General features: G+C 36.3%; 1 protein-coding gene across 1 annotated transcript; it reads right to left on the reverse strand.

Moving 5' to 3' along the window:
* Nucleotides 1–551: 551 nt before the first annotated feature.
* On the reverse strand, nt 552–22,957 carry LOC145780329 (solute carrier organic anion transporter family member 4C1-like). Its single transcript, XM_082592031.1, has 11 exons — nt 22,828–22,957; nt 21,488–21,757; nt 19,290–19,469; nt 18,495–18,597; nt 17,462–17,583; nt 16,297–16,548; nt 15,683–15,872; nt 8,651–8,819; nt 8,171–8,358; nt 2,752–2,957; nt 552–1,689 (listed from the first exon to the last, which is right to left on the reverse strand). Exons 1-11 carry the CDS (start codon nt 22,955–22,957, stop codon nt 1,562–1,564), a joined length of 1,938 nt encoding a protein of 645 aa, XP_082448157.1. The 3' UTR covers nt 552–1,561.
* Nucleotides 22,958–24,438: the final 1,481 nt, after the last annotated feature.

The raw sequence follows: 24,438 nt of genomic DNA on the forward strand, positions 1-24,438 counted from the left end.
CAATGATCCAAATATCCTTCAAATTCTATAAATTGGCTAATATGTTTTTGACAGTGTATGTGAATATACAATAATATTTAGTAATGTATAATAACTTTGGATCTCTCTTGTGGAAGCCTTTTATAACTTTGTATCAAGTTATGATACGTCTCACAATTTCCTTTTTACAACATTTATATCCTCTGAGAATTATCCTAATATTCTTTAATTAATGAACAAATTTCAAACATAACAAATACGTAAAAACGGCTAAAAGTGCCATTAATGTGACTATTCCAAAACAAAACTTCGTTCCTAAACTTTTCATCAAATTGTCCTATAATTCAACTGATGATCCACTGGGATGCGCGGTGTGACAAAACATTTGAAATAAAGTAAACAATATCACACCAAATTAGAAGAATCAGTTTATTTAAAGACAGAGCTTTCGCCACACAAGTGTGGCTTCAACAGTATAATCTTTTTCAAATAGAATCATATTCTTATATATTATATATTCTATTTGAATAAGATTATACTGATGAAGCCACACTTGTGTGGCGAAAGCTCTGTATTTAAATAATGTGACTATTGTTTTTTTTGGTTGGTTTTGAATCTTTATCCTCGGACTGACAAAGCCTTGATTGGTTATTCCTGGTAGTTTCGCATACTTGTAGAGGCTCTTGACGCAGGGCAGGTTACCGAGATTGGCAGAGTGAAGTTTTCCGATTGTTGAAGTGTTGTTGCCGGGGAATTATTCCATTCACTAGGTGCCGCTGAATGGAGAGCAGTCCTGAAATGCGTTGCTCAAGCGCACAACCCGAGAGTCCAACCAGCGCCGCGTGATCTTGAGCCGGGCGCGTAACCACTAAGCTAACTTGTTCTTGAATCTGAACAATGTTTTGTGTTTTAACAAGGGCATGACAGGGTTTATCAGGGCATTTGGCTTGTTTAGATTCCAAATCAAACTAAAACCAAAAAAATTCAACACTTACATTTTAGCTGTTGTGCTCTACAGTTTAAGATACGTAAATTGGTCCTCCAAAACAATCAAAACTTATCGCTTTTCAAAATCCCATCATGAGAAGCATGACCAGAGAAAGGCTACTTGACCACATGAAAATAAAAGACCTATTGACTATAACGAAGCTACACCCAGTTGCAGCAACAATAAAATCAAAAGTTTAAAACTGTTCGACTATACTAAAAGATTAAAATACGGAGTCATCAAAATCTGCATGAAATTAGAAGGTAAAGAAAACGGAAAGAGAAAACGTGTCAGACAACAAATGCGATGGGATGACAACGTCTAGGCATAGACCGAATTCAACATGGCGATACTGGGCAAGCTAGTTCAAAACCGTGACGCATGGAAACAGATAACTCATGTTGATGAGCAATCTCCTTCATGCGAAATGGCGACAATGGTATTTTGCAGATCAAGTTTTCATGTTTTAGTGGCAGTTGAGTAAGTTGCTGACAATCCTGTCTGGGACAAAAATGAATATTGTTCCCATAAATTGCTGTATGGCTGGCTTTTGAAGGAGTCTTGAATGTTTCTTTGTTTGAACGTATATTGGTGTTAATTCTGCTCCTCCATCTGCGGATTGGCATTTTCAACAGTGGTTGTCTCGTCGCTCACTACCACCGGCTTGTGGAAACGTATCGCCACTACAAGAAAGGCAGCAGATATCAAATTTCCAACCAGAGCTGAAAAATAAAACGCAAGTAAGTTTTTAGCTACGCAATAAACGTAATCAGACTAAGTCGTTTTCTTTTTTAGATAGGCTACCAATCTTTTAGTGAATTTAAATGCAGGGTTTTCAAAATGATTTGAGTATGCCCAATTGTTTTATTACATTATTGTTTTTTTAGAGGAAGAAGTCAAAATAAAACTTTGAAAACAAAATATTATTTTATTGAAAACTGCTTTGATTGAAACAGTTCAGAGTATTTTTTATTTTTGACCATTTTCATAAGAAAGCAATAAAAAATTTCCAAAAAACCTACTTTTGAATAAAAACAAACAAAACAATTAATGTATTTTGATTTGTAAGTTTGTCGAAATATTCGTTTTGTTTTGCACAGTTGTAGGCCTAAGCCTAAACAATTGGTAATTCTTCTAAGTTATATGCGGTAACTGAAGTCAAATCGTTTTATTGAATAGCCTATGCTTTCCACTTTCAGTCTTTGTTTGTTTCCAAACGGCGAAATACACATGCGCTTTCAATTGCAAAATGAAAATTCAATTGCAAATTCACCACTTAGAAACTTCTGTAAAAAAAATCTTAAAGTAAATATGAAATATGGTCAATTGATAGGCTACCCCTACAAACTCTTTGGTTAAGATTCATTAGCTCAGTAGTTAAGCGTCGACGCAAAAAAGGCGCTAGTTTGGCTCTCGGGGTGCGCGCTTGAGCAACGTATTTTTGGGGATTGCTCTCCATTCAGCGGTACATAATAAATGGAATAATTCTCCAGCAAGCATCGGAAACTTCTTTCTGTCAATCTCGGTAACCGACCCTCTGTCAGCGTTCAAATCCTTTACAAATATGCAAAACTGCCAACATTAAGCTCTCAAAGAAACTTTCCAAGTCCAAGGATAAAGCTTCCCATAATCAAATTGATCAGTTGGCTATCAGTTAGTCTGTTCGACTTAATGTTTTTTGGAAGAAGGCGTTGCAAATTTGCTACTTAATAATTTCTCAAAAAAATCTTAAGCTTTGATAAAATATACAGCCAATTGATACCCTACACGTATAAGCTCGTCACCTGTGAGCATAAACACTTGCCCCATTTGTGTGTTGTCGTATATCCAACATGATCCCCTATCACCAGTGCACTGTTCTTTTTTCCACAATAGACAGGCAGAGTCGATGAGACTCCCATAAATATTAGGACCGGGAATTGTTCCAAACAACCGAACGAAAAGCAGTTGTACTCCAACACCAAGAGGTTTCAACACTTCTGGAATAGCTCTGTTACCATAAAAGTGCAATGCGTTTATAAAAAACTGATCTTTTTATGACACTTTTAACATTTACGTGCAGCATATTGTCATCGATTTATGACTAAGAGCTACGGCATTTGTTTTCGAATAGCTATAAACGTAGCTGATTGTCAACAACTTCATTGGCTTTATTCGTACTGCATTCAATTCTGATTGAAACAGTTTATCAATCGGCTCTATACCGTACTGAAATTCATAATTTTGAACTCACGAAGCCAAACGCGTCAAGTTGCCCATTTATATTTTCAATGGTACTTTGCCAAACTTCATCAAAAAGTGAACATATCCACGAATTGGCTTTATAGTGAGGTAGATAACCCTGAAAATACTTCATTTGGTGACACAAGCATGAAAATTGGCACACATGTACTTTGGACTATGTAGATTTCAAAAGTTTAATTAACCAAACGAAAATTCAAAATTCAAAGTGACGTCAAAATTCAAAATGGCCGCCATGCAGGTCCTGGACTGACGCAGGAAAGTTGCTTTATGAAAGCAATGTACATGTGTCTCATTTCTTACTACCTTGAAAATGTTACTTTTAAGACAGTATGAATGATTTAAGATGGTATTCAACAAAAACAAGTGTGTAACGTACTATGGACAGAGAAAGGGTTTCACAAATTTGACAGTCAGGTGTGCAGAATAGTCTAAACTTTGATACTTCCACCCAAACAGACTTAAAATACTTTCTTACAAAGACAATTCATGTACAGTCAACATTTCTGTTATCAGTTATTACTACTGAGTACGTAAATCATGTTCATGACAATGATTCACATGTAAATAATATCTATTCATGGTCACAAGGACAGGAACATAGTGAAGTGCATGGTAAATTTGCATTTTTGCATTTACAGCTTTTGCATTCTTTTTTACAATTGCATCGTCTTAGTTCTTTACATGCTTTGGCTACGGGGTATTTTCTTGTCCACATAATGTCCCATGTTCCCCCATCTCCAGATTTCCACCCCCAGTTACTTGGAGATGGCAATTCTGGTCTCCTTTCAAGAGCTCGTCCCCAAATGTGTCCGGCCTGATATGCTGCCCGAAGTGCATGCAATTTCAGCGCATCTTTTGTTGGTGGAATATTATTATATTGTTTATTTTTAAGTGTAAACAAAGTCATTCTTGCAGTGTCTACCTTATCATCAGTGCTACTTTTATCATAGAGATATACCGTGAATTTTTGAAGGATCGCAAAATCTTCTGCATTTATTTCCTCTGGACACTGACTGAGCTTCTGAAATGTTGGCGTCATATCTGGATACACTGACCACGTTGCAAAGAACGACTTCTTCCCCTTTCCTTTCATGCCTGAACAAGAGTCACAGCCACTGAAGGCATGAAAGAACAACAGCCCTTTGCATTTTTGTGGACCCAGGACAGAAAATATCTGATGAATAGGAATCCATCTTCTTTTGTTTCCTCTCCCGAAAGATATCCAAAGTTTGTGAAGTCCATCCTTGCTCAAGTTTTCAAACAAGCCAATTCCAATAACGACCACATCAATGTCATTAGCCAGGATGGCTGCTTTTTGTATAGTTTCATACTTGAGACCATGATGAAAATGAACAAACATTTTGGTATCGGCTTCTTCTTGGTTTGAGCTCAAATTGACTAAAGCGGGATTGTCATTATTAGTAACCAATTTTTTCATTCTTGGAAGCGTAAACGATATCATCCGGTGGCATGAATTCTTGGATGAAATCAGCTAAGAATGGATAAAGTTCTTTTTTATTGTCTGTATTTTGCAAAAAGTCTGGCCAGTTCTTTGGGACTCTTCCATCTCGAGTAACTCTCCGCCTGCTACCATTACCCCTCTTTATACGAGCATGAGATTTGATGCTTCCGTCCTTGTAAGTGTCAAACACAACGGTGTCCGACAAATTGTTCGTAAGCAATTGTTCGTAAAGCAATTGTTCGTCAGCAATTGTTCGTAAAACAATTGTTCGTAAAATTAATTCTTCGTAAAACAATTCTTCCTAAAGCATTTTTTCGTGCATGCAGTTAAAATTTGATGTATACGAAGAAATGCTTTACGAAAAATTGTTTTACGGATTTCATTTTACGAAAAACAGTTTACGAACAATTGTTTTACAAACAATTGCTTACGAACAATTGCTTTAAGAACAATTGCTTACGAACAATTTGCCTATAACCAAACACAACATCTGTTCGTTTGTGCTCTCTGGCATATGGCTTAATTTTCTCCACGAAGTCCTTCTGGTCATATTCACCAAGCGTATGATGTTTTCGTGTAGTAGAGTGTACTAAACATGCTCCATCTATCACCATCATGTCTACATCGTCCAGTAAAGCAGGTTGTGCAGGTACCACATTCTCTAGGCAACCCATTAAATCTGCTTTCTGTGTTTGGTAAAGATCACCTCCTGAACTTAAAGCTGCTGGGAATCGTTGGTTTTCATGGCTAAAAAATTCAGGCAGATCAGCTTGTCGGATCTGGCATGAAATAAAGAGCTTTGAAAAAAGGCTGCAGTCACCCTTCAATGTGCTCTGATTCCCTTTTCGTGTTGTCTTTTTTGAGTTAAGCAGTGTGAATTTGTTCCGAGCAATTGGTGAGTAGAATTTATCTAATTCTGATGTGAAGTTTTCCAACTGATTTTTACCTTTTGTATCATAGTATTTTAGCTTATCTGTTACCTTTTGCTCCATGACATTTTTCGTATTAAGAGTAAGCAGATCTGAAGTTGACTCCTCCAGATAGGGATTGCCCATCTCTTCAATGGTTCGGGTGAGAGAAATGACGTCTTTGAGAAATGCTTTCTGTGCTGATGGTGTTGCTTCATGATGATTTAGGAATACTTTCTCTCGACTTTTAGAAACACATTCATATTCCTGTATAATTCTATAGACTTCAGGGCCTGCTACCGTCCATCGTAGCAAGGCTGATTCGTGTTCTGTGATTTCAATTATCCCTCCATCTCCTTTCATAATAGCATTATTCTGTTCATGGGCTTGGTCAATAGCAATCGCAGAATATTCTCTGTTGGTCTTCTGAATCACAAACTTCCCTTTCATGAACTGCTCATAAACATCAGGAAATTTATCTTTCAATGACAACATGTCAAGTAGGTGTATGGTCATTGGTCAGCCACCTTGAGTAGTAAGTTCTGTCACCACTAAAGAATTTTGGAAGGAGTATTGCCAGAGCCTCCTTGTATCCTGGAAAATTTCTTTCCCGGAGAGTGCCCACAAAACCCAGCAATGAGAGTTCCAGATTGAATGCAGTGTACCAGTAGTTGAACATTGGAAAATCATCCGCTTTCCTGGCGCACCATTCTTTGAATTCCACCTCATTGTAAATCCAGCCTGGTGTCTCCACTTCTTTCGCAGAACGCATCAATGCATACAAACTACACGCTGTGACATGGTGGATACGTCTAGTCTTTGCTACATTGGATGCAGAAATGAAAGATTCTGCTGTACCTGATGATGCTACCTTGGCTTCTTCAAGAGCAGTTGTCCAGCCACTACCTTTCAGAAATGTACCTAATAGTTTTAATGCAGCCATTTCAATGTGAAGACCACCTATGATGATGACCAAGTTGCCGTATTCATCAGGCCAATACCATTGCACTTGTTTAGATAGAGCAAAAAGAGGTTGGTCAGCTGTAATGACTGGTGTTTGAGACGGATTAAGATACGACATAGTTTGCTGGACTTGATCCATAACATGCTTTATTGTAGACACACTGTCTGCTTTATCTCTCAAAAGTGGTGAAATGCACGAAAAACTGACGTCGAATTTGTGATTTTGTATCTGTGAGGCATTGAATGCCTCACAGATACGTTGCTTGCACCTTGTCATCATATTCTTCAGTGAGAAGTACGTGGTCTAGCCAGTTGAACTGTCTGTCAATCAGGAATAAAGATGGGCTTATGTCATACGCAGGTGGAAGTGGTTGTTTAGCGAAAAATGCAGGTTTGACAACCGTGTACGAGTCAGGCAAATCTGGTATCTTCTTTACACCTCGGATAACTTCTAGTTTGTTCTGTGGTATTCCACCAATCTGGCTTTGAAAATGTGAAATACTTGTTCCGTGGAATGAGCTTGTTGCTGTTGTCGCCGAAGGATTATGGTCAATGTTGTCAACTGCCGACACAGTAAAAGTATCAAACTTGAGCTTTAGAGGGCAAACAACACCTATCTTTACAAATCTGTTGACTGTTGCTTCTCCGAGTTGGGTTGAGATCTCTAAAACTCTGTCATAGCTGATATTGAGTCCATTCTCAAAGAGTGTATCAATTAGTTGTCTTTTTCGTGTTTTAGAATACACTGACAATCCGAGGAAAACAGAAAAGGCAGGCTCTCTGTTCTTTGTATGTCTGTGGTATCTGCATTGTAAGTTGAAAAACAAGTTAAATTGTATGAGCTGTGCTATAGCAACATCGGCTTTTGAAGTCCCATTTTCCATATGTAACTTGATGCCTGCTCCATGTGAAATACTGGATACAAATTGTGCAACCTCAGGCGGTACACATGATTCCATGTACTTAGAATCAAAGTTTCCATTAAAGCTGGAATGACAGTCTAACATTGATCTACGCAATATCAGATTTTAGATTTTACTACAATCAGATTTTACTACAAATACAACCTCTGTTTGCTCGAAAAATTTACTCTGGTGACTTTCGAGTTGGACCCCTACTTCTGTCTCTTTTTAAATACACCGAATTTGAGGGTGAACAGTAACGAGGGATTTTGTTGAGGCTATCATTTTTTAAGTAACATATGACCACCCTTTTTTTGCTAAAAGCACTAAAAAACGGTTTTTTCCCGTTTTTGTGAAGATTTTTAATGAGAGGTACAATCTGAAATCATAAACACTGGCTAAAAATGTCACAAAAAACATTTTCAAGACAGTAAGAGATGAAAAACACCTAAATTGCTCTTATAAAAAAACTTTCCTACGTCGGTCCAGGACCGGAATGGCGGCCATTTTGAATTTTGACGTCACGGGCCGCCGCTTTGAATTTTCGTTTGGTTAATTAAACTTTTGAAATCTACATGGTCTAAGGTACATATGTGCCAATTTTCATGCTTGTGTCACCAAATGAAGTATTTTACGAGAAATCTAAAGTTATCTGCTTAACTATTATTTGACTTGGATGCTATTGACATCATAAAAATGTGAACAGAAATATTAGCCTACCAACCTGAATGAAGCCACAAGCATTGGAGTGAAACTAAGCAAACCACACAAAGCCATGCAAAACATCACTCCAAGAAAGATATTAAGATTTTTACAAGAAAAAGAACAAATTCCTTTAATTGCCGAATAATTTTTGTCAAAATATGTGTCATTCGGAAAATGTCCATCAACGCAAGAGCAGTTTGCATAAACCTGAAAATAAAAATATTTTCTTTGCGAAATTTGCAGTCATTGTTCACTGCTCAGCTCAAATGTAATAATCCAGCCGTTGAACGCAAATGTAAGTCAAAAGAATGTAGCCTATAGCAAAATCATTTTGGTCGAAGACTCTAAGGGATTTTTACTCAAAGAAACACTTAATGCTTTATGTTGAAATAAAGTTTTGTATTCGTGACGCCCATACATCAGCTGTATTCATCTTTTCGTTTGCGATTTCAGTAACTTTCGACTATTAGTTGTTAAAACTACTATCAAAGTATCTCACGTCTTTCTGCACTTCCACATTACATCCTGCATGGCAAGGGGAAAAGTAGGTGGTGTTGTCCCAGCCACAAACTGGAGTATAAAACTCTTCTTGACAGGAACAATTCGCGTTGCAAGAAGACATCAAATTTGCAGGAAGAATCGCAGTTTCAGAGTTGATGGTTATGTTACTAGTAACAAGCAAAACAACGTATATTCAATGTAACGAGATGCATAGATGAACAAAAACCCACCAATTTTCTATGGTTTCAATAGTTGATAGGCTATGGCTATATCGTTACAAATGGGCCAGACAAACCGCGTGTTCTAAATCATTAAACAAGTTAGGCAGTAGAGGATCTAGAAAAACAATTTTGGAAGTCGCTGGAGCTTCAAAAACTAAAACACTTTTAAGAGAAAATGAACAAGTTTGTCCCCCCAAAACAGGTTTACCAGTTTTACCTTATTTGTCACTTTTGTGTATTTTAGGCTTAATAATGTTGTTTTTTTTTTGCCCAAGATGCAGCTCATTCCTTACTTTGTATTTGACCAAATTCTTTAAATCAATATTGGATTTCTAAAGAATTTTGAGTTGCAAACCCTTGGTGCAAAATTGACGTTAACTTCGAAATATATCGTTTTCATGATCACAAAAAGATTTCAATGATATGTTTGTTGTAGATTGTTTGTGAAATTTTGAAAATCCGTTTAAGTTATTCTTATCTTCCCATATAATATACAAGTCATGTTTCAACTTATATCAATACTAGAATAAATCAATTGATTATGATATTAGATTCAGTCTTTTTTATTTGGTTGAGCACTATAACACATCGCCTATACTGTACATCAATCAATTAATATATAGTTACATAAAAAAATACATTGAAAGTGGTGGTGGTGCTAGGGTGACAGCGAAAGACCACAGGGTCCACAAACTCAGCTACCTTAGAATAGGTGAGTGGAGTAAGTGTTGTGTTCTTTTCGGAACATTGCACTATTTTCTTAGTTTGAAAAATTTTTACCCAAAGTTTTTACCCATAAAACGTTTTTAGTTCTAAAATCCACGTTAAGTGCATGTGTGACCAATGCTTCAGGTTAATATATGGAAATAATATAACATTGAGCGAGTGAGACATTTTTCAAAATCGTAGAAAAATTACACGTTGATTTTTTTATTTTTGGGGCCACGTGGTCAAGTGTCCCTTTAGGTTCGCTACTACGTTGCTGACCAAATAGTTCAAATAAAAATTCTCAAAAATACTTTAAGTTGGTTTCGATTCAAAATCAAAGCAATTTCGTTTATTTGTCAAAGTGACAACAAAAGAATAACACATCAGCTCAAAAATTTTGACTTAAATAGTTCTTCAATTCAAATTCAGGTCATCAATTGCTTCTAGTTTTGATAGTAAAGAACACAAGATCCATGGGAATGATTTCAAGCACTTTTTTAAATTTTTATTTTTTTATAAGTTTTAAATCGCATACTGAACTAAACTTCTGCAGAATAATAACCGACTAACGAGATTGTGACATTAAAGTGTGCAACAATCGCTCAAAATCACATAAAATACTGCATACAGAAAATATATATTTACTTAAACTATCACTTACACCAGCGATTATGGCTGCTCACAGATTAGCCTCCAGTCAAATTTGAAGTTGCATATTGGCATAAAGGTTTTCATGGTTTCAACCTTGTGCTAATTTGGGATGAAATTTGTTGTGTTCGTTCATTCAAGCCTATTGGTTTGCTCGTAAAAAACTGGCCAAAGTCTTTCGAATTAATTTGGGTTATAATAAAATACTGCACATTAACTTTATGAAGTCCACTATTTCCTAACTTGTATTTCAAAAAAAAAATTTCTTCAGTTTTTTGCATTTATTTGAAATATTTTGAACCATGAAACTGATTTCCGCCTTTTAACATTGGTATATCTTGAATTATAATTCTACTTATTTTTAATAACATTTGCTTCTCCGAAACCTACTTATGCAGAATTTGAGTCACTTGCTTCTACTTTATTTTATGTTATAATAAGTTATTTTTTTGTAAATTGATTGATGCAAATATTTCTTCAGGTTCCATAAAGTTGAACGTAACTACATCAACGACTAACAAAAAAATGTTGGAAGAGGCCATAAGCAAGTGGTTGGTTGGCTCTCGAGATCGAGGAGGCAACAGGGCAAACAGAGTGTTTCTCGGCAGTCGAGTGTAGCAGGAACTCAGTTCGAACGCTGTTCTATAGTGAGTAGTCAGGTAGTGCTGACGCCAGGAAGATCGCTCCTTTTCAACAGGGCAAATAGAGCCAACAAAACCAAAAGAAAACATGCATCCACAGAACTCGAATGAGAACTTTTTATTTCAAAAAATAAAGAGCCCATAATGTAGATATTAAACTCATGTTCAATTAACAAACGTTTTGAAAACTATACTGTCTTCATCTTCAGTCCTATAAATGTTTTGTAGCACTGAAGATGAAGACAGTATATTCAGATAATACGAAACCAAGGAAGTTTCCAGAAATATTTGACTGTTGAACCGTTGAAAATTTCATGATCAGATCATCGCTTCAATGCGTGATGGAAATCTACAGGTAAATCTGCATCAGGTATTGCAGAGTGCAAAAACAGTGTTGCACCGATAAGAATTTAATATTCAAAAAGACAGTATAGTTTTCAAAATGTTTGTTTGCTGAACATGATTTTAGTACCGTACCAGCTTTTATTTTATTATGTTATTCTGAGATAATGAACACAAAATAAATGCAAAACAAAAGCACTACTTTGCCATTAACTTTGCTTTGACATCAGGCAGGCTGAATTGAAAATGGGTTGCAAGTAACCTCAGAATGTGCATGGGTTTCAAGTGGGCATCCCACATATTTGTACGTAAGTCTGTGGGCTTCATATGGGCAGCCCATAAGCGATACCCAAGAATAAGTATGAGCAGCCCATATTAGATTTATGGGTTACATATGGGCAGCCCATATTAGATTTATGGGTTACATATGGGCAGCCCATATTACGTTTATGGGTTACGTATGGGCTGCCCATATTAGATGTATGGGTTCCATATAGGCAGCCCATATTAGATGTCTGGGTTACATATGGGCAGCCCACATTAATATGTGGGTTGAATGTGAGCAACTAACATGAAACCCATAAATGAATATGGGCAGCCCGTACTGGCTCAATGTGATGCCCGCAGACACAATGTGTATGGGTCCCATATGGGCAGCTCACAAGGGGCCCGTACATCCCATATGGGTACCCATGTGGGGCCCATACGTGCTTGCTGGCTGGGATGCAATCTTTGGTTCGATTCTTCGCGTAAGCTGGTAGTTCAAAAACCACCGGTCACTTCTATGCGGGGTGTAATAGATTGGGTAGACGTATCGCTGAAGTAAATTAAGCACTGAAAATGGAACTGACCATCCTGCTCAGTTTCGTTCTCATGGCTTAATAGCATGCAATAAGAATTTAATAAGAATATAATACAGCAAGAATTCATACAATATTCTTCTCATTTTCCGATGCGTGTATCAAGCATGAAAACCATAGTTACCTTTTAATATGAATAAGATGATAATGAAGATCAAGATCACCAAACTATGTGATCTTGAAGATCAAGATCAAGATCGTGATCTTGAAGATCAAGATCACTTTCAAGATCACTTTTTGTGTACTTAAAAAAAATGAAGTTTTTGATCAATGATGTTGCAAAAAGTAATTACTATAAGCAACCTGGGTAAAGGTATATAGTTGGTATTGCTAACTTTAACTTTTAACTACTCGATCGCTGGCCTAAGAATTGTAATAAGTTAGTGACTGTTGTTATTAGGCCAATCAGTTGTTGACGTAGTTTGCGTAGAATCGAAGCGTCACACTCAGTAGCGCACCCAGCATGGGGCTAAGGGGGCTCAAGCCCCCCCAAACCCACCACCAAAAATGATTTTTTTGTGTGTTCCCCATTTATACCTTTGCTTACAGGTTAGATATGAATAAGACACAACAATACAACAGGGCTGAGCATTATAACAATATGTTTTACATATTTACAAATAGTTTTAACAGTCGAACGTTTTCGGTTTAACTTAAGCCCTCATCAGAAATCTGAAAATATTTATAAAAATGCAATAAATTTCAATTTCTTGAAGGTAAAATTACATTAGGAAAAGGCAACTACATAAATAACTACAAAAAATTTTCACCACAGGGAACGTGATACATCAAGTAAATGTTGAAGAGAATGGACGCGCCTCCAGCAAATAATTGTTTGTTTAAATTTGGGTTGTAGCGTTTGATTAACAGTGCTTCTTATCATAACAGTGAATTTTGGTGTCAAATTGAGATTTGCTTTTGCGTAAAATTTTAAATGAGTCAGCAGAGAATTTTCGACCAATGCAAAAAGAACACTCCATAGTATGGTCTTTGATGGCACTTTTCTTCAACTCCCTAAAGTTCAGATGCTCCCGTACTCTCGTGGTCAAATCTCTGGTGGACATACCGACGTACCGTAGCTACGTCAATGCCGAATCACACGGACCTGTAAAACTGTATACGACATTTGAGCAGAGAGACGAAGGCGTCTGGGACTTTAGTTGAAAATACGAACTAAATTTGAATGTTTTGTAAGTAAGGAAAAACGTCCAAATTTACTGTTTACAAAATTAGTGTTTTGTTTCAAACTGTTTTCGTGCTAGTTGTTGTTTTCGCACTTAGGCTATTTGTATTGGCAAACGGAGAGCTAATTCTATTTTTTCACACATGACAAAAAAGTCGAGATCTATAGAAGGTTGCGAGAATGGACGTAGGGATGAGGATAGGCTACTGATGGTGCTAGTAGCATGGGCAGGCGCGGATTTATGGGGGGGCAAGCCCACCCGAAATTTTGTGAGGAACTGTTGAAATTGTATGTTTCCGCACCAAATGGTTTGATATGCTTCTAAACAGCCGACCTTAGTCCCACGGCGGACTTAACTTGTCCCGGGAGAGGGGGGAGGAAATAATTTTTTGTTATTATTATGGTTGAAATTATCCATCGATCAGACTCCGCTATTTTCTTTCATACAACTTCAAATACATTTTAATAGTAACCTTTGTTGAAGCTGACTCAGCTACCAACGTTGAACCAAATGACGTCAGTTGAAACAATCTGAAACCTTGAATGGCTGTTTTATAGTTTTTAGTCTTCATTATGTCTTCATTAGTGCGGTGGGATGGCGCAGCGGGTAAGGCGCTCGCTTTCCAATCATGCAATCCTGGTTCGCCCCCCGGCTTATGCTTGTTGTTGACAAAACACCGCTCACCTCTACCCAGGGTGTAATAAATTGGGTGGGTGTAGTTGCTGAAGTAAAGGCGACCGAGAGAAAGGAACTGGCCACCCTCTACTCTCGTTAGTGCCGAAGGCTTATAGTACAATGAGAACCTTATCTTCTCATCTCTTGATGCTTGGATTCAAGTATGGGACTCACCTTTACCTTGTTTAGTCTTCATTATAATTTCAATCAATTACCATATAAGCCTGCAAACATACAAATATCCAATTGGTCATGGACACTGTATACAGGGTTTTAAATCAGATTTCAAGTTTACTTTGCATGCTTAGCAAATTTTATTCAAGCAAAATTTACTTTTTAAACATTCACAATTGATGAAAATAGCTGTTTTAATGTCTATTTTATAGCATAACGTATATGTCGTAGTATATCATTGTTCATATTTGTTTTATCTTTTTCTTTTTTTTTAATTGATTTTTAAATTTTTTTTCCCTTCCCCCCCGGAAAAACTCCTAGATCCGCGCCTGAACATGGGGTTCACTTCGCCAACTTCTGGTCTGATTTAGAGAACGAATCCTGATGTATCGGCAACCGGTGGATTGTAAGTGCTTTTAAATACCGTATTAATCGAAGGGATGGGACCTATCGTCACTGTCACTATTGTCGCAACTCACTCGGCCTGCATTTCTGAATTAGCCCCCCCCCCCTAATTTTTTTTCTGGGTGCGCTACTGGTCACACTCAAGGCTGAGGTTAATTACAGTATAGTAGGCTACTGAAAAAGTCGCAAAGTTTGCAATTAGTTTTATACTTTTTATTTATAATAAATAAATAAAAATAAACTTTGAACTGCATCATTTTTACCAAAGTTTTGTCAGGTTCATGTGGGAGTTTATAACTTTCACTGTATTAAGTATTATGTCAATGTTTATTACACCATTTACCCATCTGGCAACCTTGATACTGTTGTCTGCTATCAAAAAAGTTCAGAGGTTTGCGGTCAGACAAACCGCTCCATATTCAGACCCTAAACAAGTCTTGGTCTGGTTGATTTGCAGCAATAAACCACTTTACATGACCAAAGTCGGCTAGAGTCCAGATTTTTTAACACCGCCATTCTAGACTTTTGAAACATCTAAAATTGGGTCAAAGAAAGCAAACATTTCTTTAAAATTCACACATGGAAATTGTGAACAAAGTTAAATCATTTTTTATTATACAGTACATCAACATAAAGTACACGGAAGTTGTCTTCTTTATTATGACCAACACAAATTTTTTTTTCAATTTTAAAATGGCAACACTGCCCAGATTAGATGGAGACTTTAAATCGTTATTTGTTGGAAACATATCATATTAAAAGTGGCTTAATGTTAGTAGTCGCCACAAATTACGTAGCACAGTACGAGTTCTAAAAAAATGCCACTATCTAGTAAGTAAACTTCAATTTTAAAGTGATCTTGATCTTATTGTTCTTCAAGATCAAGATCACACAAAAAAGTGATCTTAGATCAAGATCAAAATCACCAAAAAAAAGTGATCTTCAAGATCAAGATCACGCCCATCTCTGCCAATATAGTAGCCTAAATTCCTACACAATATCTTAACTCCATATAGTGAGAAATTTTTCTGTAAGGTGGTATACAAAGTGTAAATGTGATGTAAATTTCTACTATTTTCCTTTTGAAAAATACGGTACATTCTTTAAAGCAATTACTTTATAATGTCAAGGTTGCGTTTCAAAATGATCTAAAATTAACTTCTGTCACTTACCCGTACGGAATGGTTATTCCAGCCACTTCAATATTGTCACAATGAAGAAGAAAACATGGAGACAGCACTGCAATTATTATCCATGCACTTACACAAAACTTTAAGATTCCAGGAATGGTCCATTTGAATTTGTACACAACTAGTCCTCCAAGTATATTTCCTAATATTCCGGCTGGAATCGCTACCGTGCCTTGATTCGAAAGAAAACGCCATTTTATTAGTTGCAGCTTCTGATTTGAAAGAGCGTCTTAAGTGAGAGTTGTTGGATACAAGTTGGTTTCTCATATCCTCCTAGCATCACTTTTATCGGACGGCGTAAAAAAAAAGATTTGAATCATATCTATGCTGATCGGAGTCAGTCCAGCTTTTGAGTTGTGGTCAAATGATTAGCTGGATTTTTTTATTATCAGATGAACTTAAAAACTGCACTTTCATCTGAATGATTTTGCTTGGAATCCTTGTTTATTTTTGCGTCACTAGTTGAAACTGACGCTAGGAGGATATGGGTTAAAATCCAACATGGCAGCAAGTGTACAACTAACCTAAAAACGTTAAAAAAAACGGTTTATCCTTCGCATGAATTTAAAAATAGAAAGTTTGTAAGTTGAACTCACCTGTAAGCAGTGAAGCATATCCTGCAGTCAAGTGAAACGCATTATAAAACTTTGGCAGAAAAGTGGCGTACCCAGAGAGCATGAGACCCTGTGTGCACGCTGCTAGTGTTATCAAAGAGTAGGTGGGGTTCCGAAGTAAACTGAATATTGCCCTTGGGAGGTTTTTCAATGAAGTTTTGAAGCCTTTAGACTCTACAGCTGCGTTGCTTTCATGAACCTCTGAAACACGTGTCCTTCGGCTTTTCAGTGTACCTGTGATTCATTTACAAGCATTGTGGGTAATTACTTGACACATCCGACGTTCTCACCAGCAGACGAGTAAGAAATTGGTTCACAGCATGCTGTTACCGCAAGTGTATTTGTAGTCTGTAGGTTGCTGCAGCAGATAGAGTGTTTTGACGGATAGACACTTTAACATAGAACAATTTTCCCTATGAACCAGCTGACTGCAGTTATTGTGATCCTTTTAGCACTCAAACAGAGAGTTGATTCTTGCTTTGAACTTTGTTTGGCAATTACAAAAGAAAACAAAGTAATGGTAGAGATGAGAATCGAACCTATGTCGTTTATATGACAACTTTTCTAACCCTGAAACCGTTAGGCAACGTTGCCGACAGCGAAATGTTCGCATAATTTACTTTCTAACGTACATGAGTCACATGACTTGCCTTCTGATTGGTTGATGGACCTTACTTGCTGCAGGGACCTGTAGATTACAAATACGCTTACTGTAGCTACTGTTAAATTTTGGAATAGTCTTATTAACTGATATCATTGAAACATCGGCTTTGCTTTTAGTCAATGATTTTCCATTGGTGTCCTACAGGATACCAGTGTTCTGCGGAACTCTGTGAGGTGTTCTTCCCCAAAAACCTTTACTCTTATTGGATACATTGTCATCGGGTTTGGGCTCTGCTACTCTATAATATATCAAAGTATAAAATATCTACCAAAAAAGACACTAACAACAGAAATTCGAAACAGAAAAAAGAAATTAAAACATAACTGTGATTAGATTTATTGTTTACGGTTACTGTAATACAAATAAATGTTTTGCAAAATACAAAAATGTTGAAAAAAAACAAGATAATTACATTTGCACGTGATAGAACAAACATATATGACAGTCATCGCATTATACATTAAGTATTGTATACCTAATTACCTGGTAAGTGTTTGGGGAATCCAGATATAGGAATAAAAACCAACCAAACCCCTCCCATGACTATCAAGGGATACAACCACCAAGCCCCAACCCATCTCGGATCGTATGGAGATAAACCATAGCTGAAACAGCAGATCATGATAAAAATATCTTTTCGTGTTTAAATTTTTATCATTTTGTGCTTTATGAAGAATTCTTTTATGTTTTGGAATGAAACAAAAATGGGACTGTTTAATATCTTGATGAAATGCATAGGACTCTTTTGGTTAATCGTATTGTTTGCTTTTATGCATTTACGTTACGGACATCAGTGACATCATTCATCACGTCACGTCAGTCGTCGTGATCTTCTTATGGGACTTTTGGATCGATTGTCCATCTTGTTGCAAACCCCATGCAGACACTGTTTACAGAGAAGGCTACTAGAGAGCTGAGTTGGTGCAGTCTTTGATGATACAGAATGCCGCTTGTTTCTCAGCGCTGCACCTGCAAGAAGAAGATGCTACTTCCCATTAGCGTGCAGTAGGACGACAGAGTCCAGCGTTAGTGTTAAGCCAGTTGGAATCTCGACAATCATGTCAGGATAGGACATTTACTTCCCCATCGCACTTTCTATCGCAATTATGTAAGGATTTTCTGTGTTAAGGTGAGGCAGATGCTCTAGTAAGCACAAATTAGCGGTGGAGTGGCGCAACGAAAAAAACTCTTGTTTTCCAATCATGTAATTCTGGTTCGACTCCCGGCTTAAGCTTTAGTTGTTCAAGAACACTGCTCACCTCTACCTAGAGTGTAATAAGTTGCATGGACGTAGCTGCTGAAGGAAAAGTGGACGCGTGAATGGAACTCGTTACTCTATTCTCGTTAGTAATGAATGCTTAGTACAATCAAAACCTTATCTTCTCATCTCTCGATGATTAGATTTAAGTATGGGACACTCCTTAATTTAAGGATAAGTAAAGCAAACTATATTATTATGCAAGTTTAAAAAATTAATTTATTTGAAGGTTGTTAAGCTTTATTGTTTATAACATACGTTTCCGTGGTGATGTTGAAATCGACAAAGTATTTCGTTAAGAAAACTCCTCCAACTACAAACCCAAGCACAGGCCCTAATATAGATGCTCCGTTCGCCAAGCCTGAAGCAAATGGAGCATATGTCAGTACGAATGTGAAAAAATTGCAAAAGAATATTAGGATAACAAACAGTAAACTTGATTTTAGTTTATCAGAATGAGTACAAAGAACATGAAAACTGCAATCAAGGTATGGCATTTAAATAGATGAAAAACGTATATAGATGAAAGAAATTTCAAAAAAATGCAAATGTTTTTTCACATTTAGAAAATTTCCTAACGTTTTTCTGGTCATATCTCCATCCCTTTTCCATATAATAATGATATATGTAAAAAATAAATAAAGTTTTAATTTATTTAGCCTACCAGAAACATTTAGTATTTTTTGTGCAGTTTTTTTTTATTTTCAACTCTTATTGGCTTTAATACCTTCACGCTGTGAGCCTGTTGCATTGCTTACTTTAAATTGATTTATTGTGGTTTCTTTGGCCTACCTGTGGTGGTTTTCAATAGTCTTGTTGGAATAGTTCACAATTACATTATTTCAATTTTCAAAACTTTAATTAATTATCTGAATGCAATTGGGGATACTCCTTATGCTTTCAGATAACTAGGCTATATGCATTATCTGAATGTTTCACCTAAACAAATGCTTTTTTAACGGCGGCGAAAATGTCGCCAATTTAAACTAATTACTTGATTATGTTATTGACTAAATTTTAACAAAACTAAACGTTTAAAAAAAGATTACTAACCAATATAAATAGCTGAAGAGCGCTTGGATACACTGTTTTCGATATAAGCAAGGCCCAATGTGTACAAAGGAGTCACGCCAGCTCCCAGTAAGATTTGTCCAAGCATCAGAATGTACATGTTGTAATGCAGGTCCTTGGGCGGGGAGGAACAGTCGAACGTGGAATTGGCATTGCAAGTAACTCAAAAACACATAAATGAGACTGTTCACCTGGTGTTTAGTTTAAGAACATATTGCGCTCTTCTAGTGTAAACTAAGCTAAACTATCACACATTAGTTTACAGCAGAAGAGAGATCATGTAATGGGGAAAACGTATTACAACAACAGCAGAATTATTTCATTGCATTCCTGTTTTACTAATCAAACCAAGTGCATGTATCTACAATTGGTATCCTGTATCCTTGTCACGATTGTTTCTAACTATTACACGTAAAGGGACGTTGGAAAGATTGATGACGTAGTTTATAGGGATATTAAACGTTAAACAGTCAGATAAATAGTCGAATAGTTCTATTTGTGAGGTGATAGATGAAATGCTTGAACTGACAAATGGTTCACCACTTCCAGCACATAAAGAAATCAAATTCTGAACAGCAAACGTCTTTGTCGATTACGAAATGAATACACACCACTACTAGCAACAGCTATTTTACAATTGGCAATAACTTCCACTTTTACAATCTATTCAATATCAGCTAGAACTCTACAGTCGTTTTCAATATACTTTTCATTACAACTTCTAATCCTCATAATACACAACTCTCAATACAACTCAAATAATAACTGCAACCAATGACGCGGCTATTTATAACAGGTTTGTTTGGACCAGAAGTTTCCAGAGACTAGGATAATGTTACATCACAAGCACTCATTCTTCTGGTCAACAAGTTAAAGAAGTTTCCGGAATCTCAGATACACAAAATGTTGTAGAAGCAGATTTCACAACAAAAGATTGTGTAGCTTAAAGTTACAATAGGTCAGTATTTGACGGAACAACACAACAGAATTACACAATAAAATAGTTCACTTCTTCTGAAACAATAATACAACCTGCCGCCTAAACTACGCATATTGATTGTGGCAAACCTGTTTCTAATTGTTTGGTTGGTTAGCTGTTTTCATCTTGGGACTGAGAAAGTCTCTGAAAGGCTGTTCCTGACAGTTGTTCGTACTTACAGATTGTTATTTGTGAATTATTCCATTCACTAGGTGCCGCTGAAAGGAGAATAGCCCTCAGTGGATTGTTCATTGATTAGCGCACACTCAGAGAGTCGAACCAGCTGCGTTGGATTTTTTGGGCCAAAGTCAGCTCAAAGTCAGGCACTTTTACATGTCATCACGAGGAGTCTTAACTAATATAAGCTGGGCTAATGTAAAAAAACTATTCAAGCGCAATACCTTGTTCGATTAATTTGGCTAATTACATACCTGTATATGTGGTATCAACAATCCATCTTTGTATAAAAAAAAATTCACAGCTAGTGGTTGTAGTTGTTAGGGCGAAGCTACTTTTTGTTTAACTATATGTGTATTTGGGTTTATACTTCAGTGCTTGTAGAATAAATTGAACAGGTGAACGAGTGCGGCTCGTTTGTTTTATATTACACTAAATTGGAATGAAACTTGAATGGAATTGAATGGAATGCAAACGTTTATGAAATATTGAGTGATATTTCCGCATGGCACTTTCTCACGTGAAGCTATCTCTTTCTCTATTCAATATATACACAGAAACGATCATACGAAAAGCAGAGTTAAATGAATCCAATATTGGATTGAAAATAAGTGGTAGAATTATCAATAATTTAAGGCACACCACCCTTTTGACCAAGAACGCACAAGATCTTAGAGACTTAATTTTCAAAGTAAAAAAGGAAAGAAAAAAGGCTGATTTAAAACTCAACACGTAAAAGACAAAAATTATGAAAACTGAAAAGGCGGATAACACGACTATCAAGATCGACAACAAAGAAATTAAAACAATGAAGGACTTTATATATTTTTTGGATCAAAAATGAGCTGGAACTTTAACAGCGAACCAAAATCGATTGAACGAATGATGATGATAATCATGTAGTGAACAAAGTAATTGGTTTAATAAACCACTCTTGCTATTTTTAATCGCGCCAAAACTTCCAATTGAAGAGCGTAGGTCAACCTATATTGTAAGTAATCTTTTCAACTTTTACAAGATTTACCTCCTTTTAATTCATTTTCTCCAAACTGATATGGTCCTGTCAAAACATGAGGCATGGAGTAAATGAGTGCACCAAGTCCAAACGTAGCGGCCCCAATAGCTACCAGTCTTGCTCTGTTACAATTTCCTCCAAAGTAGGTGATGAATACGGTGAGCACACTAAATGCAATGTCATAACCCACAACAACTAATGCTGAGTCAGAACTGGTCAAACCGAAACGTTTTTCAATTGTGGTCACATTAATAGAAACAACGCCATTTGACAGGGAGTCTGCAAGACAAATATATTTAAAGAAGAATTTCGCATAATTCCAGTCCATTATTACTAAAATGAATTATTAGAATACCGCGGAAACGCTTTGCGTCTAATTATTATTATTATTTATTTGCGATTGCATCAGACAAGAATGTCCATATCCATAACTAATTCAGTTTTAAGACAAGCATTTGGCACATATCAATAAACAAGATACATATTAAAAAATGGTGAAAGATATAGCCTACACTGATACTGGAATCAGCATAAGCAATATGCTCAGAAGATATTTTATCACAACCACCAAAACAAATTAGTGGTAATTTAATGCCAGGATTATAAGTTGGAAAACTTGGCACAACACTCTGTCCAAAGATGACCAGGTGCTCTGGTGCTGGTAGATCTGAGGTCGATTTGAGGTGGTGTCAAACCAAAGAATTTAAAAACTGTACCGATAGTGTTCTTTCTTGCATAGCGCAGTGAGAATAAGTCGGGTAATAATGTGACAACATAGTAAACCTGATGTGAAATTAAAAACGAGCCCCGTCGCTACAAGATCTTAGCAGTTGTGAAGCGACAATAAATAAAACCTAATGTCAAACCAAACTGGCGTGAACACGAAGCGGAACTTCCAGTGTCTAAGCCAGAACGATTGAATAAAATTAGAGAATTAAACATTTCAAAATTGAGAAAAGCCTAGATCTTTGTGCACATTTGTGTTTTTTTAGAAAATGGCTTAATCTTTTTGAAAATCTATTGATGAAAAAAATAATATTTGATATTGTTTAACAATCTCTATATGTTTCTTCAGCATGATTTGTAACATTTCACAAATGTTTCTTGTGGTACTTACTCTGTCAGTTAGGCTTGGTTTATTAAATTAATTTTGACTTATTTAAAGATAGTGTATTTTCTGTATTTGACAACAGCGTTAGCCTACGACTATGAAAATGGCATAAACAGACCAAAGCAAGTGGTTTACAATGCAATGCTTTTATGCAAGTTTGTATGAATATCTCACTTCATATGCAAAACACAAATTTATCATTTAACAAAACTACAATAACTGAACCTGAAAGACTTACTTGCAAAGATGGCAAATAAACAATGGAACCATAAGTATCCCTTCGGGCTGTTGAGAAATTGGAGGGCTCGGATATTGAGAATTCCAAACAATTTGTAGTTTCCTTCAATGATATCTTCGTCGTGTATCATGTTGGTTCTTTTAGTTCCCTGCCGTTGTTTTTTCATGATGATGATGAGGAGATTATAGAATTTAATCTTAGGTAACAATCTGCTAGAAGGAAAAGTTAGCAAATCTGTTCAGAAAATTCTGTTTACTTGTTTAGAAAAAAATAAAGCCTCGAACAGACATGCTGGTAGCCTACACGAAAAAGAACAATTTGTAACATCACGAGCTTTTGAAGCTTTCATATGGATTGCAATGATTCAATTAGTTCAAACACAAATTGTGATTTTCCCAACCAAAACCTTGTTTCAAAATGTTACGCTTGTTGGCGCTGGTGAATAGCTACAGAAACTTAAAGAAATTGAAAAGAGGTCTTGACTCGAGTAGAGCAATTTGTAAGTCCTGCTGCAATAATTACAAGCTGATATACGCAGCCAGGTCAGTTGAGAGAATAATTAGAAGATAATTTGTCTCTAAACCTTAAGCAAAACGAATAATTTAGGCCTATTGTTTGGAAAGTTATCAAAACCAATATGATCAGATCTGACTTTCAATCAACACGGTACTACCATGTGGCAAAGATATCCTTGTCACAAACATCGTGGTCCGGCCACTGAAGGACAAGCGACCCACAGCCCAACCTAAGTAATGTTCGATGCACATTCATCATTACTTGCTACTTTATAGGATCAGGTTTATTGCCGGTAGTGGCGGAGTAGACAAAAACACAGCATGTCATTGAACATTTTTACAATGAGTATGTAGTAAAACCATCTACAATTCCTCAATTAGGAGTTTACTTTGCTAAAACGCAGCTATAAGTTGCAAACTGAAAACAATCTGAAAGTATAAATACCAGTATATACACAAATAATAATGTATATATTTATATATAGTTATATACACCGGCATATATACAAACATCGGTATAAAAGCAACAAAGGAACTCGAACCAAACAAGGCAATGTAGCAATAAAACAATCAGCAGGAATATTACCTCATTCAACCTTTTAGAAAATTGTAAGGGTCAACATAAAATGAACGACATTTCAAGTATAGGACAGACTATGCCAAGTAATGCCTCAAAATCCATGGGTGACCCGTTTAAAGCCTCGTGTTTAGGCAGGTTATTCACTCAAGTTTGAAGGGCTCTCGGAATCTGATAAATTAAGATTTGATTTGTCTAGGCCAATGGTTTTCAACCAGGGTTCCGCGGAACCCTAAGGTTTTGCCAATAAGTCTAGGGGTTCCGCAAGTTTGCATTCAAATCCGAGAGTCTATTTTATTATTATATGCATATTGTTTAAATATAATCAAATATTGATTGGGTTAGGGTAGTTTGTGCAAGAAACACCAGGCTCAAGTTTTTCATTGAATTTTTTATGAGAATAAATGAAATTTTTTACAGTTTGTATTTTTAATGTACATAAATAAATCTGAACATGAGTATTTTAATTTAATTTTATTAATCAAACGATATTTTTTGCATAATGCAATTAACTTATTG

The sequence above is a fragment of the Aplidium turbinatum genome, chromosome 11 (genome assembly GCF_918807975.1).
Source record: "Aplidium turbinatum chromosome 11, kaAplTurb1.1, whole genome shotgun sequence".
Lineage (NCBI taxonomy): Eukaryota > Metazoa > Chordata > Ascidiacea > Aplousobranchia > Polyclinidae > Aplidium > Aplidium turbinatum.

Excerpts from the sequence above, each read along its gene's own strand:
- LOC145780329 (XM_082592031.1), bottom strand. The coding sequence starts at position 22,957 with ATGATACACGACGAAGATATCATTGAAGGAAACTACAAATTGTTTGGA. Across the intron at positions 17,584-18,494 it reads TTCAACATCACCACGGAAAC|CTATGGTTTATCTCCATACG; the intron begins GTATGTTATAAA and ends CTGCTGTTTCAG. Across the intron at positions 8,820-15,682 it reads GGAATAACCATTCCGTACGG|TAACATAACCATCAACTCTG; the intron begins GTAAGTGACAGA and ends GCTTGTTACTAG.